This window comes from Pleurodeles waltl, chromosome 8, assembly GCF_031143425.1.
Source record: "Pleurodeles waltl isolate 20211129_DDA chromosome 8, aPleWal1.hap1.20221129, whole genome shotgun sequence".
NCBI classification, from domain to species: domain Eukaryota; kingdom Metazoa; phylum Chordata; class Amphibia; order Caudata; family Salamandridae; genus Pleurodeles; species Pleurodeles waltl.
In genome coordinates this window covers 423,527,790-423,546,295 of record NC_090447.1, presented here as the reverse complement: position 1 = coordinate 423,546,295, position 18,506 = coordinate 423,527,790, and the positions used below count along the sequence as shown (strand labels likewise).

The following is an 18,506-nucleotide window of genomic DNA, read 5'->3' as shown; positions in this document are numbered from 1 at the left end:
TTATTTGAAAACTGTGTATGCTATTTTGATTATTCAAAGTTCCTAAAGTATCTACCTGCAATACCTTTCATTTGAAGTATTAGATGTAAAATTTGAACCTGTGGTTCTTAAAATAAACTAAGAAAATATATTTTTCTATACAAAAACCTATTGGCCTGGAATTGTCTTTGAGTGTGTGTTCCTCATTTATTGCCTAGGTGTGTACAACAAATGCTTAACACTACTCCTTTGATAAGCCTACTGCTCGACCACACTACCACAAAATAGAGCATTAGTATTATCTCTTTTTGCCACTATCTTACCTCTAAGGGGAACCCTTGGACACTGTGCATACTATTCCTTACTTTGAAATAGTGCATACAGAGCCAACTTCCTACAAATACCGTGAAAGCCATGAATGTACCCCAAAAAGGACCCCGCTTCTGACGCCTCTCTCATAATCCTTCATAACCACGTGTGGCTTTTTCCCTCTCAATTTAGCCAAATGAGATTAACCTATCTCGCCTAGCTTCCGTTAAATAGTTCTCCCTCTGCAAAGCTGGATGATGAAGGGACATCAACACCGCCCTGTAAGACCATGACTGTTGCTTGCATTTATTACGCTGTTAAAAAAAAAAAAACACCATAATTGTATTTGGAATTCTTCCTAGTCAGAAAATAATGAAACTTATTTTAAAAAGGAAGTGATGTGGCCTACTGGGCAGCATGCATGTCTGGATGCATCGCAGCAGATCGATGCTTTCTCCCTCCACGCAGAGAGCAGTATATTTGGGTTCATTACCTGGACCTCGTTTCTGTGAGGAGCACAGATTACGCCGCGCTCACTTCATGTTTTCCTTCAAGCTCCTACAATTTACATATCAGCACGGGTTACACTCTGGCCTCCACAGCGAGGGCACATTTGCACCAAACATTCAATGGAGCCAACACAGAAACACAAGGGTACACTCGGGACAGGAAGCTAATCATACAAGACCCTGGAATCACTTACCACATGTAGTACTCAACTCTCATGATAGATTTATGAGTCAAACTCGGTCCTTTTGATTTGATGGATGGATACTGTGATGGATACTGTACCCCCTTCTTAGCAGGACAGAGATCCCTTATAAGGAGGCCATCATTCGAATAGTGACCTTTCCAAAGGTATTGAAATGGGCACCTTAACAGCGCCATTCACCCACTCAACTGCAAAAGAAATGCAATCTTAATCATGCAACACACACTGCAAACAATCCACCATCTATGCCGGCTATTACACAAGCACGCATGGTAGTCTTGCTCATGCCTTGCCTTCATATTTTCTTTAATTTGCACTGGAATGTCAGACAGAATGTGTCTGCACTCGCTGACTAACATCTACTTAGGACGTCATTATCTTTAGGCAGCTTTTCTCATCTCTGGCCTCAGGGAAGCCAAGACTCTGATCCTGGGAGGCGCCTTAATGGATTTCAGCACTGAACAATCCACCTTACGCACTGGGAGCAAAGAATTAAAAGTGCTCCATAATGCCAGAAAAATGTATTTGATACAAGAAAAGGCATGTAAAATGGCAGGACGCATATGCACAGATACCAACACAATCAACGCACTTACTGCAATGTTTTACACAACACAGGAATGTAAAACATCCTTAGAAGTTACGAAAGGCAGAAAGCCTGCACACAACTTTCTTTTGCAGATCCCAAAACTCAAAATGTCTACATCATTAGGACAACTCTCAAATGATTAAATACTGTTAAAGATGTAAGAAAATATTATTATACATGCATAATACAGCATTTGTTACCTATGTTCAGTCAAGAGCACTGGATGTTATGACAATGGATGATGCAATATTCAATCCAATGGAAATGGAAGCTTTACCAGTAAAGAACATTTAATCTGTAAGCCTGGAAATGCAGTCAAACCCACTTGCTGAGATAAGTGTCAAACTCAACATCATGTTTCATGTATAGGCAAAAAAAAAAAAAAGGAAACCGGAAGCAAAACCTTCTGCCCAATATGGAAATCTCAACTGACAGTAGGAGCAGAAGATGAATGGCTATAAACATTGCCTGTGTAAGCTCTGTACGTTTTTAAAGTAGACAGAGCCTGCAGCTCTTTGGCTTCAGACTAAGGTTTGCTGCTACTAGAAAGGTCCTCATACATTCACAGAAAAATTGATGCCTCCCCCTACGGTGCCAAAAACAATATTGTTTTCAGTAGCAGATGAAGGCCACATACATAGACTTCTCAATTGTCTCTGACAACAGAAATGAACAAAGAACAAATCAGCTCATGCATTTGCAGAGGATCCAGTCTCTGCAGACTACCTTTTGCAGGCGTTTAAATATTTATGAGTGACCATCTACTTTGAACTCTCCCCAGCTTAGCCTTTAGAACCAGAAGCCAGCAAAAGGCGGCTTCATGAGGTAAGAACTCACCCCTGACTTCTGGCATCACAGGCATGTAAGGCATAAGTCTTTTTTATAAATCTTTTATTTTTAACAAGCGGTATAATAAATATTTGTCACCAATGGTACACCTGGAGTTATGAAACCCAGGGTACTTCCTTTTGAAAGATTCAGTGGTGCAGTCCCAGTTTAGAGCCCTGGATAGGACCTCCATGAAGACCTTATTTTCGCCCATTTCTTGGGGCAGCCTCTCCCTCATAGGCCACCTTCGCCGATTGCACGCACCAGTCCATGTCCTTTTCCCATTCCGTTGCCTCTGGTATTGTATAGATCCTGGTAGAGTATTTCAAACACTCATCCTTCTAAAGTTAGTAAACTGAGCACCATTACGTTGGGTAATAGTAGTACCTGCTACTTACACCATTTCGAAATGGGAAAGCAGCAGCTGTGATCACTAAATAAAAAAAGCTAATTATTAACTGAAGGGTAAATATCTGACTCAGCATAGACATTTTGTAGCAGTAAGATAAGCACACCGCTCGATGGGGTGGCGACAGCAGGCTATTGGTTTAATGCATTAATAGGCAACAGACAGCACAACAGTTGAAATAAAGTGCCAGCATCTTGCACACTTGGATGCCCCAGGTGCAACTGGAGCAGGTATTTAAACGATGGATAAGTGAAATAATGATATCGAACTGCAGAGGCTGCATTGCCAAAACATTAAATGTCCATAATATAGGGGTACAAACTGGATTTTGAGGTCTTGCTAGCTTTGAATATTCTTTGGACCAGTTAATGGGGATACAATATTAGTAGGCCAACCTTTTGCATGAGCAATCCAACATTCTGGATCCTCAGTTAACTTGCTTAGAACTTTAAGAATTAAGCAAAAAAATGTATAATCGGTTATTGAAGGTGGAAATACCGTGATAAGGAGATGCAGTACTCCAAAACATGTTGATGATATGTACTGTTTAAAGCACCAAGCAGGGTATGGTTCAAAAATTCAAAAACTGTATTCTAGTCATTCTAAATGTGGAGCACAGAACACGAAAGAACCCTCCATCACAAAATGTTTGGTTTATCGCTCTCCAGTGACAATGTGCCATCGACATTCTAAGCATCCACGAGTTAAAAGATTGAAGAAAAAAAAAAAACCTCTGCTACAATACGTATTAAGAAACAAAATTGTAGGGTCAGACGTCTGAATGGTTCTATCTATAGAAACACAAGGATGCCAATAAGTTAATGACTTCTGCATAGCTTTTGCAGCAGGACTCTATTTTTGATTCACATACTGTGCATTCCTCCATCAGCGAGTGATTGGAATGCAATGTTTTCTGAGTGTCGACCAAAAGCTGAGTCTCAATGACTGATTATAAAACCACAATGCTCCCCAATGTAATACCAGCTTCAGATTATGGAGTTTTTTGTTCTGATTTATGCTGCTGGTATAGAAACGCAAACACAATTTCATGTATCTTCAGGATACAAAGAAGCAGCAGCTGAGGATTAGCAAGGGATGGAAAACTAATTTCCATTCATTTCCAGTCATGCTGGGTCTGCGTTACATTTTCAGTTAAGAAAGCAATCAAGTAGTAGAAGTTGAGAAATAGTCAAAGTTTCGAAATAAAATGTTACCAAAGTAAACTGGTCTGAAAACAGTTTTTTTTTTTTTTTTTAAGCAAGCAAGTTAAACCCATACAAAATACGTAAAACAGTAACACCCCCAAGAATGCGAAGAGATGTTCAATATATTTTGAGTAATAGTTGTAGGCCATTACCTGAGCGAAGCCTGAGGTATAGTTTCGGGGCTGGCTGGGACCTGAACACCCTTCTCCCATTCTTGCTTCCATGAGTCAGCGAAGAGGTAATATTCTTCTAGGTTAACGTGGTGGGAGTCGGGAATTTTCATGGCACTAATGAGGTCCTTCCGGAAAACCTATGAGAGAAAGGACACAGTTATCAGCTTTGATTTGAGGGTATACTGAACTGATGCTGTATTAATACATTTGTGTACAGTACTTGGGATTTTTCTTCTGCAGGGGTGGTTTTTCAGCAGGAGGAGCTTTCACAAATTAAATATTATTCCCCAGGTTATCTGACCCTCTCCATTCAAGTACAAAGCCTCTCTTTGTTGTGTTCAAATCATTTTATTAGTATAACAACAATTAAGTAACAGAGACCAGGGGATACACTTAGATGGATAATCTCATGGGAAACACACATCATTCATGTACTTATATTGCATAAATTATCCAGAGAGCTAACAAGGTTGACATAAGGATAATTCACATACACATAGGTCAACGTAGAGCAGCCATTGACATTTGTAATCGTACACGTTTTAGACTGGTTATTACATGGAGGAATAGGTATCTGCTAGTCATAGAGGGAACAATATCAACTTGGGAGGCGAAGGAGAGGAGAAGGAGTAAAAGAAGGGCAGGGCGATGGTACGTATGTGTAAGTAGGTATGACTAGTGTGGTTGTCCTAATGAAGTGTGGTAGTATACAAGCAGTGAGAAACACTGAGTAAGATTCTCTTCTTTTTTCGTAAAGTGATCTAAGGTTCGCCATATATTATTCTGTGTCTTTTGAAAGCATGAGGGCGATTCAAATAGCTTATTAGCTCCTCTTAGATATGTTACCCATGCCCCCCCATGTGTGACAGAAAACATGTTTGAGGGATTTCCAATCTGCTAGGATAACCTTAATTGCAACGGTTACAAGGAGATCTAATAAGGCCATGTTGCTCTCATCAAGACTGGGTCTAGTTGAGATACTCCAAGGGCACAGGACGATTAGTGGGAAATTAAGGGTATTTGATGTCTCAACCATTTAATTCATTTGGTTAGATATATGACAAAAAGAAAACTAGTTGAGGACACTGGAAAAACATATGTTCGTGGGATCTCGGAGCAGTTCCATAGTTCCAACATTTGTCGTTTTTTCGGAGACCCAGCTTGTGCAGTCTAGTGGGGGTCCAGTGTAGGAAATGCAGGGTAAAGAATATAGATTGAATCAGTGAAGGGGCAACTTTATTTTGAAGGGCATAATTGCCTACATTAATCCAGTTCTCCTCAGAAATCTGTGTTAAATCTGACCCTCCTAGACGTTTTGACCATTTAGAGATAAGAGGTGACCTGCCCCGTGAGGTAGGTGATTGGAGAGCCTTGTATATCTTGGAGAAGATATGTCCTGAGGAGTGTCATAGTTTGTCGTTGGTATATGGTTGAATTTGTAGCTCAGTCTAATTTAGAGAGTTTAGCTCTAATTTTCAGAAAGTTATAAAAGTCGATTTTGTGGGGGGGGAGGGGGGGGGGGATGTCAGGGGGACTTGTGTTTCGCAGCCACAAAAGCAAACATAGGTTCTCCGCTGTCATCATATAGTTCACAAATAACGAATGTTTTTTGAGGCCCAGGAGCAATGTAGTTCATCTGTAGTGTCCAGTTTTATTCTGGGGTTGAGCCAAAGAGAAGCCATTAAAGATCTGTGCAATGGGGTTTGTGATTGTTTATCTAATATTTTAAAAGCGGAAGCAGTATCAACAAATATATCTTGCGATACAGGAGGTCTGAACTTCATGGATAAATATGTGGCGGGTGAGAAGAGTGAGCCTATAGACTTTAATTTCAAGCATCTTTGGGGGGTAGGGAGGGGGGGGGGGGGGGTAGATCATAAAGTAGCTAAAAAGCACCCTGTGCTGCCAGGAAAGCCGTTGGATATAAGCTCCAGTTTGGTAATCTGCATCCCCCTTTAAGGATTTAATGGAGATTCTAGCCCTCTTCCCCTTCCACAGAAAGGAGGATGTTAGGTAATCTGTCTTATGAAAAAAATGAGTGGGAAAGTTGCATTGGCAACAGAGGTATTGAAGTTAATGATTGGGTTGATCATCACTTTCACTGTCTGAAGTCTACCCCACCAGGATGGATGTTTGGGTGACCAGGCATCCAAAACGTTGTTTATCTTGTTGATAGTTTTCTTTTATTTGGAGTGTGCCTAGGATGTCTCCAGCAAACCAGATACCTAGATATTTAAGTTGTTTAGGTTGCCATGAATTACCCAAGTGTTAAGCAAAACATAAATTAAATTAAAAGGGAAAACCTCAGTCTTTTCTCTGTTAAGTGTATAACCAGAGAATTTAGAGAAGTCTGATATTATACTGATTAAGGCAGGGATTGCATTCTCTATATCTTACGAATAAATAACTGTGCCATCAGCATATGCTGAGGTTTTATAGGTGTTATTGCTGAATTTGAATCCCGCAATCTCAGATGCAGATTCAATTTGTAGGAGCAAGGGATCTTTTGCTAAGAGGAATAATAATGGGGATAGGGAGCAGCCCTGTCTCCTGCCCTGAAATAGATCAAATGTGGCAGAAAGTTCCCTGTTAATGTGGTATTTGCTTTAGGGATGGCGTACAGGACCATTGCCATGTTAATAAAAGATTCACCTAAGTCATGGGCCTCCACAGTAGCGTGTAACTACGGCCAATAAACCTTGTTGAAAGCTTTCTCAGGGTCAAGTGCTAGGGCAGCTGCTGGGAGAGTTGCAATTTTTGCCTTATTTATGACGTGGCATAAGGTACAGATGTTATCTCTTGCCATTCTACCCTTCAAAAAACCTGTTTGGGAATTATGTATGAGTTTTGGGATGAGCGATTCAATCCGTTTTGCAAATTTATTTTTGCTCCCATATTGAGTAAGGAAATGGGTTGACACTTTTTTGGGTCCGTGTGGTCCTTGTCCTCTTTTGGGATTGCTACAATCGTCGCTTAGGGCGAAGTTCCCAAAACCTTCCCTTGGTGTACAAAACATTTTAGTGTTTCTCTAAGGTGGTCGATCAGTGAGGTCTGAAATGTTTTGTAAGAAGAAATAGGGAACCCGACCAGACCTGGTGCTTTTCCCAATTTAATATATGTAATGGCATGTGCAATTTCAGTAATCAATGGGCTTGTCAAGTTAGTTTTTTTTTATTTTATTTTTTTACTCAGTTTATTTTTTGATGGGAGATTTCAGATAAATGTTTCACATTCAGATTTTAGGCATTGAATTTTTAGGGTATAGAGTTTAGCATAGAAATTTCTAAAAAAACTTCTAAAATCTTGCTAGTTTTGTATTTTAATACTCCATTGGGCTCTTTGATATGAGAAACATTGTTGGAAATATGTCTGAATTTCAGTGTAGCGGCCAGAGGTTTCCCAGCTTCGTTTAGGAATAGGAGTTGTTTCGATTTTTGTGTGTGGACCCAGAGATAGGATTGTTTACTAATGATAGTGTTGTATTTGTATTTCAGTTGTTTGAGCTCACCTAGAGTCACTTTATTTGTTGTTGGTCTAAAAGGTGGGTTCCTTAGCTTTAATTTTTGAGGCCAACTGTTAGAGTGATTCTTTTTTTTTTTTTACCTGGTAGTTTTTGTGGACATGCGTTTGATTTGTCATCTCATTAAGCATTTGCATGCATCCTATATCACTGGGGAGGAGACCGAGTGGCTATTTTCTCTGAAGAATAAGTCAATCTCCTTATCTAGGACCCCTATATCTTGGGAATTGTCAAGAATTTCTTAATTCATGCGCCAGATTCTATTATTCCGCTTAGCTGGTGCTAGGAGAATGTTCATGGAAACTGTAGCATGGTCAGACACTTAAATTGGGTGAATTTTTGAGAATGTGGTGTACTGAAGAAGAGAGTCTGAAACTAAGAGGTAATCAATATGTGAAAAGCTGGAGTGGGATGTGGAGAAAAACGTAAAGTCATTGCTGGTTGGATTATGAATTCTCCATCCTTCTTGGAGTCTGTGTGTTTGGCAGAGTTTTGTCATGTATTTGTGAGATTTGGGGATTCTAAACTGAGCAGCAGAGTAGCAATCTAGGATAGGGTCCTTTGGGAGGTTAAGATCGCCACCAACAATCAGTTTAGAGTTTGGTGGGATCTCAGTTAGTTTCTTTTCTAGTTGAACCCAGAATTCATGGGCGTCAGTGTTCAGTGCATAAATGTTCATTATGTATATTTCCAGGGTGCCATTGGTTACTCTAGTAAATAGCCATCGTCGTCTGTCATCACGTTCTGATGAGATGACCGACAGTCCAGAACTCTTAGACACGAGTGCCCCATTTTTCTTCCCTGCCGCTTCAGTGCTTAGAACCTCGGACACCCACCCTTCTCCTCAAAGAAAGGGCTACCCTATAGGGGTATAATATCACCTGCTAGTTCTTTACAGTATTCTAAAATGTTCATTCTTTTCACTGGATTATTCAACCCTTTAGTGTTTAAAGATACTATATTAAAGGACAACACATGGGGATATGTTATTGATTGACAGCCACTTCAGGCTAGAATCTGAGTAAATAATGAAGACCATCTCATAATCAATGTACAACAGTAATACCATCGCAAGGACTAGAGAAAGGCAAGTAGGTGTATGGGGGTTAGGCGTCATCCACAAGTGATCGGGTAGTAGCACGGCCCAGGCCCGCCACTAGTGCCCATGTCAAACATTTGGGCGAGTATATGGCAGTATGCATAATATGACGACCTAATAGGGAAGAATATGGTTTAAATCTGTGGCAATTTCATCCTGAGTGTGGGTGTTTGTATATAAGTAATATGTTTAAGAATCAACATTCAACATAATGAAAAGTAGCAAAGGTATTACTTTCTAGAGTTTATCCACATCATCTTAGAAATACATGTTAGAGCACATAGACTGTGTCCTTCCTGACAGTATTTAGGTATATTCTATCAACCTTGTTTGACAACATAATAGAGTTGTGGTGCTAAGGCTTAAATGAACATATATTGAGAAAAAAAGAGCCCAACTACTAAGGTGTTTGAGGAACCAGTCTCTTGACCATAGGGCCTAGGAGGACCATTTATCATGCGCAGGTGAAGAAACAAGTGGATAACTTTCGGAAAGCCCCAAACAACAAACAAACGAATGCGTTTCCAGTAAATATAGCGACAAGAAATAGCAACGGCAAAAAGGATATGACAATAATCACATGCTATAGCCGCCTGTGTAAGATGATCAGTTTGGAGTACAATTCGATGACAAGTTAGAGGGTTGAGCTTACATCCGTGACTCAGATATATTGTCTGGAAACCTTGTTAGCTCTGCAGGCTCCGATAAAATTTTTTGGCTGGCTTTTGTACGCAATACGGAACTTGGAGGGACCACTGAAGGCAAAAGAGATTTCCATCATCATGAGTCTCTTCCTTAAGGCCAAGAAGCCTTTTCGACAAATCACGGTTTCTTTTGCATAGTCTTGAGAGATGGATATTTTCAGAGTTTGCCACATTACCACTTTAGTTTTCCTTATCTGGGCCAGGATTTGTTCCTTGTCTTGGTGTCTGAGAGGTTTGAAAATCATGGCTCTTGGTGCGGTTCGATTGATTGGTTTGTAGGTGGGGACCCTGTGTGGCCTCTGGATCTCCAAATCTTTGCAAAGTCTAGTTGGAGGGCAGTTGGAATCCATGAGATAAGAAAGTCAGCGGCTGATTTATAGTTTGATTCAACTCCTTCTGGGAGAGCAAAGATTCGGAGGTTGTTTCTTCTATTTCGATCTTCCTGTTCCGTTATTTGGGATTTCAGAGTCGCAGCCACCTTTAAAACTCAGCAAACTTTCAGAAATTTTCACTGGGAGTCTTCCACTCTGCTTATCCGGGATTCTGCGGCAGTGACTCATTTTCTGATCTTTTAAGGTCACCACGTATTGCTGCTACTTCCACTTAGAGTAGATCCGTACTAGTCTTGGTGCTTTGGTCATGCACTGTGTTCGACTTGCGCAGAATTGCATTAATGTAGAGGAGGTAAAGGAGAAACCACATCATCTAGCAAAACATCAGAATCTATTGGCTTTGCCAGTTTTATTTCCTGCACAGTTCGGCTGCACCTACATATTGGTTTGCACAGGGTTAACTGTAGTTACTGCCTGGCTCTGTAGTATTCTCCAGGTCTGGCCAGTCTCCTTCGGGTTTCCTCTTAACATTAGCAACCCCCATGCCAGAGCAAAGCATCTCTTCTAATTACTGACAGAGGCTGCACAGGGGTACATGAATCCCGAGCTGAAATCCAGCCAATGGGAGCACACGAATCCCAAGCTGAAATCCAGTGAACGGAGCACACATCTTGAGCTGCAGTCCTGCTACTGGAGCAACGGAACCCTTGCTGCAATCCAGCCAGTAAAGCACATATACCTTAAACGGGAGTCCACTTGAATAAAATGCTCTAAAAAAAAAAAAAAAAAAAAAGGCTCTGCTACATCACAGCGAGAGACTTTGTAGCATGCACACTCAAGCACAGTCGACACTCCATGGCCGTCAGTGATACTGGCGAGAGTCTACTGCATTTACTTTAAGAATAGTGAGACTAAGTCAATGTCTGACCTCTCATTTGTTCTGCTGGGTAGCTTGAATACCTCGTACCCATAACCACGAGTGAGCTCTTCACACTCCTTACTGGAACTACTGAGTGCGCTGGTCGGTCTCATACATGAGAGTTTGCTCCGGACTGTCTCTAACTTATCAGTGAGTGTCTGAATGAGTTCTAACCATGCGTGAGTTCTTGGCTTTATCCCAAATAAAGCTCTCGACTTATCTCTTCAGGGGTTTAAACTTAAAAGCGCTCCTGGACATGGTCCTGACTATATGTAACTCAGAAAACGCTTCAATGAGCTCTTGAATATCCCTCTCCTTAAATTAACTTTTGACTGTCTCTTACACTGAATGAGACCCTGACTGTTCAAGGCCCTGAGTGAACTCTTGATCTGCACCAAAAACCTGAGCCTGGACTGGGTGCAGCTAAGCATGCTGGGTTCATCAAGGGTGGTGGTGGCGGCGGCGGTGTACCACTGTCGAGGGAATAGCAGTACACAGTGAGAGAAGTCTTAGGGATCCAGAGTGAGTGCTAATGTAACATAGCAGATAAATTCAGTCCTAGCACAGTGACCTCTGTCGCATCAATGCAAGATTGACTCCACTGGGTGTCGGAAGTCCCCGAGCTACAATCTATACATTTGCATCAAATCATGAAAGTGTAATGTTTTTTCGATTGGTATGTTTCAATAAAACAAAAAATGTAAGTGCCCAGACAGCATTTGAAATGCCACCCTCCATAGCTTTGAGAAACTGCATTTCAGTCCATGATGCCGGGACTTTGGCCTAGTAAGGTCAACCACAACCAAAAACAGCAGCTATGCTCCGGTCTGCTTATTCATCCTAGAATAACAGCAGTTTTCTACACATTTAGACATACCCAAATAAGAGACTCTCATCACCAATGCAGCACCAGCCATCATGGCACTCACATAGGCTTTTCCTATCTCCTCAAGATTCATTCAGGGGCAATTAAAATTAAAATGTCCTTGAGTTGTTTCTCTTGTAGAAAACATTTAAAAGCAAACACACACCGGTTCCAGGTGCAGCATTCAATCAAAGTTCAGAGCTTCCTGGTTCATAATTTGTAATGAGCCTCTGAAAACGGCCACACCACAGGCCGGGTCTGGTGGCTCAGTGAACCAATACGTTCAGTCCAAAAACGTGGGTTTGACTTCATGGCCATAGGTTTGAATCCTGGTGGGACCACTCAGTCTTTCATACTTGTGAAATCACTAAAATGAGTACCATTGAATTCAGTAGCAATAAACTCTTGTTACTTAGCACTGAGATGCCCCAAGGGGTGAACAAGCACTTTACAAATACACATTATTATGTAATATGGTTAAAGTGCTTGATGGCTTTCCCAGCTCTTCAGAGCCGATACTTGTTCTGGTTCTGGGTGAGTATTTGTCATAAAAGAAGGCAGTAAGTGCTACATCAATTTATGTGATGTGGGGTGTAACCTATATTTGGCTTTCCCCCCCCCCCTCGGAAAATAAACGTTTTTAAGAAGCAGATATTTAAGTACAATTACATTCAGACGTCATCTGGGATGAGACCACAAATATTTTTCAAGCTGTTCTTCAGTAACATTTAAGACTACTGAAGCATCCACTTATGATAGTATCATAATATAGAGAGATGCCAACAGAACTGAAAGAGGACCACTCAAGCAGACTGTAGGAAGTTGGCTCTGTATGTGCTATTTCAAAGTAAGGAATAGCATGCACAGAGTCCAAGGGTTCCCCTTAGAGGTAAGATAGTGGCAAAAAGAGATAATACTAATGCTCTATTTTGTGGTAGTGTGGTCGAGCAGTAGGCTTATCAAAGGAGTAGTGTTAAGCATTTGTTGTACATACACACAGGCAATAAATGAGGAACACACACTCAGAGACAAATCCAGCCAATAGGTTTTGTTATAGAAAAATATATTTTCTTAGTTTATTTTAAGAACCACAGGTTAAAATTCTACATGTAATATCTCATTTGAAAGGTATTGCAGGTAAGTACTTTAGGAACTTTGAATAATTACAGTAGCATATATACTTTTCACATAAAACACAAATAGCTGTTTTAAAAGTGGACACAGTGCAATTTTCACAGTTCCTGGGGGAGGTAAAGTATTGTTAGTTTTTGCAGGTAAGTAACCCACCTACAGGGTTCAGTTTTGGGTCCAAGGTAGCCCACCGTTGGGGGTTCAGAGCAACCCCAAAGTTACCACACCAGCAGCTCAGGGCCAGTCAGGTGCAGAGGTCAAAGAGGTGCCCAAAACACATAGGCTTCAATGGCGAGAAGGGGGTGCCCCGGTTCCAGTCTGCCAGCAGGTAAGTACCCGCGTCTTCGGAGGGCAGACCAGGGGGGTTTTGTAGGGCACCGGGGGGGACACAAGTCCACTCAGCAGCGCGGGGCGTCCGGGTGCAGTGTGTAAACTGGCGTCGGGTTTCCAATGGGAGTCAATGGGAGACCAAGGGGTCTCTTCAGCGGTGCAGGCAGGCAAGGGGGGGGTGGGGGGGGGGGGGGCTCCTCGGAGTAGCCACCACCTAGGCAAGGGAGAGGGCCTCCTGGGGGTCACTCCTGCACTGAAGTTCCGTTCCTTCAGGTGCTGGGGGCTGCGGTGCAGGGTCTTTTCCAGCCGTCGGGATTTTAGAGTCAGGCAGTCGCGGTCAGGGGGAGCCTAGGGATTCCCTCTGCAGGCGTCGCTGTGGGGGCTCAGGGGGGACAACTTTGGTTACTCACGGTCTCTGAGTCATCGGAGGGTCCTCCCTGAGGTGTTGGTTCTCCACCAGTCGAGTCGGGGTCGCCGGGTGCAGTGTTGCAAGTCTCACGCTTCTTGCGGGGATTTGCAGGGGTCTTTAAATCTGCTCCTCTGTAACAAAGTTGCAGTCTTTTTGGAGCAGTGCCGCTGTCCTCTGGAGTTTCTTGTCTTTCTTGAGGCAGGGCAGTCCTCTGAGGATTCAGAGGTCACTGGTCCTGGGGAAAGCGTCCCTGGTGCAGGTTTCTTTGGAAGGCTGCAGACAGGCCGGTAGGACTGGGGCCAAAGCAGTTGGTGTCTTCTTTCTTCTTCTGCAGGGGTTTTCAGCTCAGCAGTCCTCTTCTTCTTGTAAGTTGCAGGAATCTAAATTCTTAGGTTCAGGGGAGCCCTTAAATACTAAATTTAAGGGCGTGTTTAGGCCTGGGGGGTTAGTAGCCAATGGTTACTAGCCCTGAGGGTGGGTACACCCTCTTTGTGCCTCCTCCCAAGGGGAGGGGGTCACATTCCTATCCCTATTGGGGGAATCCTCCATCTGCAAGATGGAGGATTTCTAAAAGTCAGAGTCACCTCAGCTCAGGACACCTTAGGGGCTGTCCTGACTGGCCAGTGACTCCTTGTTTTTCTCATTATCTCTCCTGGACTTGCCGCCAAAAGTGGGGGCTGTGTCCAGGGGGCGGGCATCTCCACTAGCTGGAGTGCCCTGGGGCATTGTAACACGAAGCTTGAGCCTTTGAAGCTCACTGCTAGGTGTTACAGTTCCTGCAGGGGGGAGGTGTGAAGCACCTCCACCCAGAGCAGGCTTTGTTTCTGTCCTCAGAGAGCACAAAGGCTCTCACCGCATGGGGTCAGAAACTCGTCTCTCAGCAGCAGGCTGGCAGAGACCAGTCAGTCCTGCACTGAACAATTGGGTAAAATACAGGGGGCATCTCTAAGAGGCCCTCTGTGCATTTTTTAATAAATCCAACACTGGCATCAGTGTGGGTTTATTATTCTGAGAAGTTTGGTACCAAACTTCCCAGTATTCAGTGTAGCCATTATGGAGCTGTGGAGTTCGTTTTTGACAGACTCCCAGCCCATATACTCTTATGGCTACCCTGCACTTACAATGTATAAGGTTTTGCTTAGACACTGTAGGGGCATAGTGCTCCTGCACCTATGCCCTCACCTGTGGTATAGTGCACCCTGCCTTAGGGCTGTAAGGCCTGCTAGAGGTGTGACTTACCTATGCCACAGGCAGTGTGAGGTTGGCATGGCACCCTGAGGGGAGTGCCATGTCGACTTAGTCATTTTATCCCCACCAACACACACAAGCTGGCAAGCAGTGTGTCTGTGCTGAGTGAGGGGTCCCCAGGGTGGCATAAGATATGCTGCAGCCCTTCGAGACCTTTCCTGGCATCAGGGCCCTTGGTACCAGGGGTACCAGTTACAAGGGACTTACCTGGGTGCCAGGGTTGTGCCAATTGTGGAGACAATGGTACATTTTAGGTGAAAGAACACTGGTGCTGGGGCCTGGTTAGCAGGGTCCCAGCACACTTCTCAGTCAAGTCAGCATCAGTATCAGGCAAAAAGTGGGGGGTAACTGCAACAGGGAGCCATTTCTTTACACAGACACTAAAAATCTGGCTATGCTCTCAAGCATGGGCAAGTCATCACGGTCCTCTGGGGCACTTACAGATGGCCAATAGGGACTATCAATTTTAAGTTGCATAAAACAGTAGGACCCAAAGACATTCAGGTTTCAGCCAAGTTATAAAAATGAAGAAGGATGTCGGAGCAGTTTGAGGCTGAATGAACAATTTACTTACCTTTGGTATCACTTTTTATGGTAGAGACTAACCGCAGATTCTTCACCTTGAACATTCCCCAGGTGCCTGGACTGGATCTGGAAAATCTTGAGCAGTACCTCTGCGAGCCAGAGGATGACGTTCAGCCCTACGTCCAAAGTGACTCTAAAGTGCTTATATAGGCGCCACCCTGCATGCGGACATAAGTTTCCTTCATGACTATTTCTAAGCCGTAAACGCGAAAACAAAGGTTTCTGTTTTAACCAGTGTGCTGAGTCTATTTGGATCTTTTGGATGAAGAGGCCAGTTCCCAGAGAAGGGAGGATGGGAGAGTCAGTGAGGAATGTATGGTTAGATAAAGTCTCTACCAGAAAAAGCATTATCAAAATAAGAAGTCTATGTCAGAAGAACAAGTTATCAAAAATTCCTCAACTCAGGATAGATACCAAAGTAATACTCCCTGGAGGTGGGTCTGCAAACTGACTTACACCAAAAAGTCCTGGAGGACCAAAGAGACGAAATGCCCATCACAACAGACATGACTGTCCAAGAAGTAGTGTTTTGTGAATGTGTGTAGGGACGTCCACATAGCAGATGTACAGGATAGATACCCACGCGCTAACATAGTAGTGGTGACCTTGGCCCTGGTGGGGTGAGCCTGCAAGATCTCAGGAGTTGCTTCTTCCCCAATGCGTAGTAGATTTTTATGCAGAGTGCTACCTATCAGGAGATAGTCTGATTATGTACAACATTGCCCTTCTTCATTCCGGTGAACCCAATAAGAATTGGTCCGCCAACTGATGCTCTTTGGCACAATGAATGTATAGAAGGAGATAGCTTGCTTATGGTTTAAACAAAGAATTCTCTTCTCCTTGGAAGGATGAAGTGGAGCATAGAAAGTAGGCAGACTGATGCTCTGGACAATATAAAAGGGGATGACCACTTTCAGAAGCAAACAGGAATATGTCAGAAGGACCAGCTATACGGGAAGAAGTTTGTGTATGGAGGGGGAACTGACCGATCCTGAAGCTCACTTACACTCCTGGCCAATGTAATGGCAGCCAGGAAAAAGCGTTTTGATGGTCAAGAGCTGTCAAGAGCAGCGACACAAGGGTTTAAAAGGAGAACACAGATAAGGACCAAATTAAGATCCCATTGGGGCATCACAGAGAGTAGGTGAGACTAAATGCTGTAAACCTTTGAAAAAGCTAGTCACAACCTGTAGCTGGAACAGGAAAGGTTGACCCGGCAGCCACAGAAAAGCAGAGACAGCCAAATAGTGACCCTTGACAGTGTCCAGAACAAAGCCTTGCCAAGCTAACGACAGAACAAACAGCAAAACCTCTGACAATGGTGCTGAGAGGAGATCCACATGGCATGAGGGAAACTAGGCCACAAACTTATTCCAGCGGCAGGCAGACAGTTTTAGCGAATGGGCGCCTGGCTGCCAAGATGACATCACATGCTTTGGGAGGGAGGTTAAAAACCCTCAAATGCTACTGCTCATGAAGGAGGAGCGTGCACAGGTTCGGGTGCAGAACCCTTCCTTGAGACAGGAGGTCCTCCTAAATGGGCAGCCTGACCGGAGGACAGATGCTCAGGAATTTGAGATGCCATACTCTCCATGCTCAGTCCGGACCCACTAGGATGACTTGGACCCAGTGGATCCTGATCTTCTTGAGAAATCTGGGCAGGAGTTGCATCAGCAGAAAAGTATACAGGAGTCTTGAGTGCCACTCAAGGTGGAACACGCCTCAGAACAAGAGGTGCTTTGGAAACTCCAACGCATAGAAGTGCTGACATTGCATGTTCTTGGCAGTGCTGAACAGATCAAGCCAAGGTTCTCTCCATTCTAGGAAGAAACCCCGTGCTACCTTTGGATGTAGCCACCATTCGTGATCTGCAAAGCAGTGATGGCTGAATTTGTCTGTCCTGGTGTTCAACAATCCTGCCAGTTCCTGCATCAGTCAATTCCAGAGGCGTAGAGTTCACCCGCCTTATTTGTTGCAATATCATACGACAGTGGTGTTGCCCCTGAACACTTGGAAGGAAGGACGGCTTTCAAAGGCAACTGAATAGCCCTCTACTCCAAAAAACTGATATGGAGCAGAGATTCCACCATGGAGTCTTCTGATCGCCACCTCTCTCAGATGGCCACTCCAACCTAGGAGTGATGTATTTGTCATCACTGAATTCAGGGTGGGGAAGGGAGAGGGGTCCGCTGCTCATCAAATAGTGGTTAATCAGCCAACCCTGCAGCTATTTCACAGTTTCCTCTGAGATCTGGACAAGGACAGAAAGGTTCCCCTGATACTACGCCACTGGGACTTAAGATCCCACTGCAGAGTCTACACGTGCCATTAGGCACGGTTTATCAGCAGGATGTAGGAGGCCATGAGACCCAGCAGCCTCAGTCAGTCTCTCTGAAATCCATGTTAGAGGCTGAAACACCAGAATCATATCCTGACTATTCCATACTCACCAATCTCGATGGCAGGAATGGAAATGCACTGTATCCAGAATGGCTCCAAAAGAAATGGAGCATCTCTGAAAGGGTAGGTGTGACTTTGGAATGTGGACAGTTCGATGGGGTGGTTTTGGAGCTGGAAGATTGGTGTCCACAGGCATTTGCTGTGCTGCAAGGAGCTTCCTCGCCTGCTCGCAAATTTCCTTTGAATGCACCGACTTGCAGTCTCTGCAGACCTTTGGGTCATGTCCCAACTTCCGGGACCAGAGGCAGATCTGCCTGTGACAATCCCCGCAAGGCTTGAACCCTGAAAGGGTTGCATGGGGAAATGTGCCTAGCGCACTGGCTGTGAAAGATCAAAAATGTTGACAAAAAGTTGGTCACAAAATTACAGAGGTAGCATTCTGAATCCGCACTGTTGGTGAGTAAATAAAGGAACTGAAAAAGCGCACAGGGATGGCAGCTATGTGGACACCACTACATCACTTCGGACACGGTCAACGCCAAGATGAACAACGTGCCTACTGCTGCATCAAGGTACTGCTCAAATTTTTCCAGATTTAGTCGAACGGCTGGGAAACATTCTAAGGTGAGGAATCTGCAGTTAGAAGTGTATCAGAAATCAAATCTACTAGCTATAGTTAGACACAGAGGCAAGGAATATGCCATATTTTCTCAGTTTATTTCTCCAGCAGCATTTATCAATTGTTTTCATAAACTGCATT

At 43.6% G+C, this 18,506-nt stretch overlaps 1 protein-coding gene across 1 annotated transcript in view; it reads right to left on the bottom strand.

Annotated features, from left to right (window-relative positions):
• Positions 1-18,506, bottom strand: part of JADE3 (jade family PHD finger 3) — a 212,481-nt gene that overhangs the window by 118,857 nt on the left and 75,118 nt on the right. Inside the window, exon 4 of the mRNA XM_069204297.1 lies at positions 4,184-4,341. Coding sequence (XP_069060398.1) covers positions 4,184-4,341 — 158 coding nt within the window. The remainder of the gene's footprint in view (positions 1-4,183; positions 4,342-18,506) is intronic.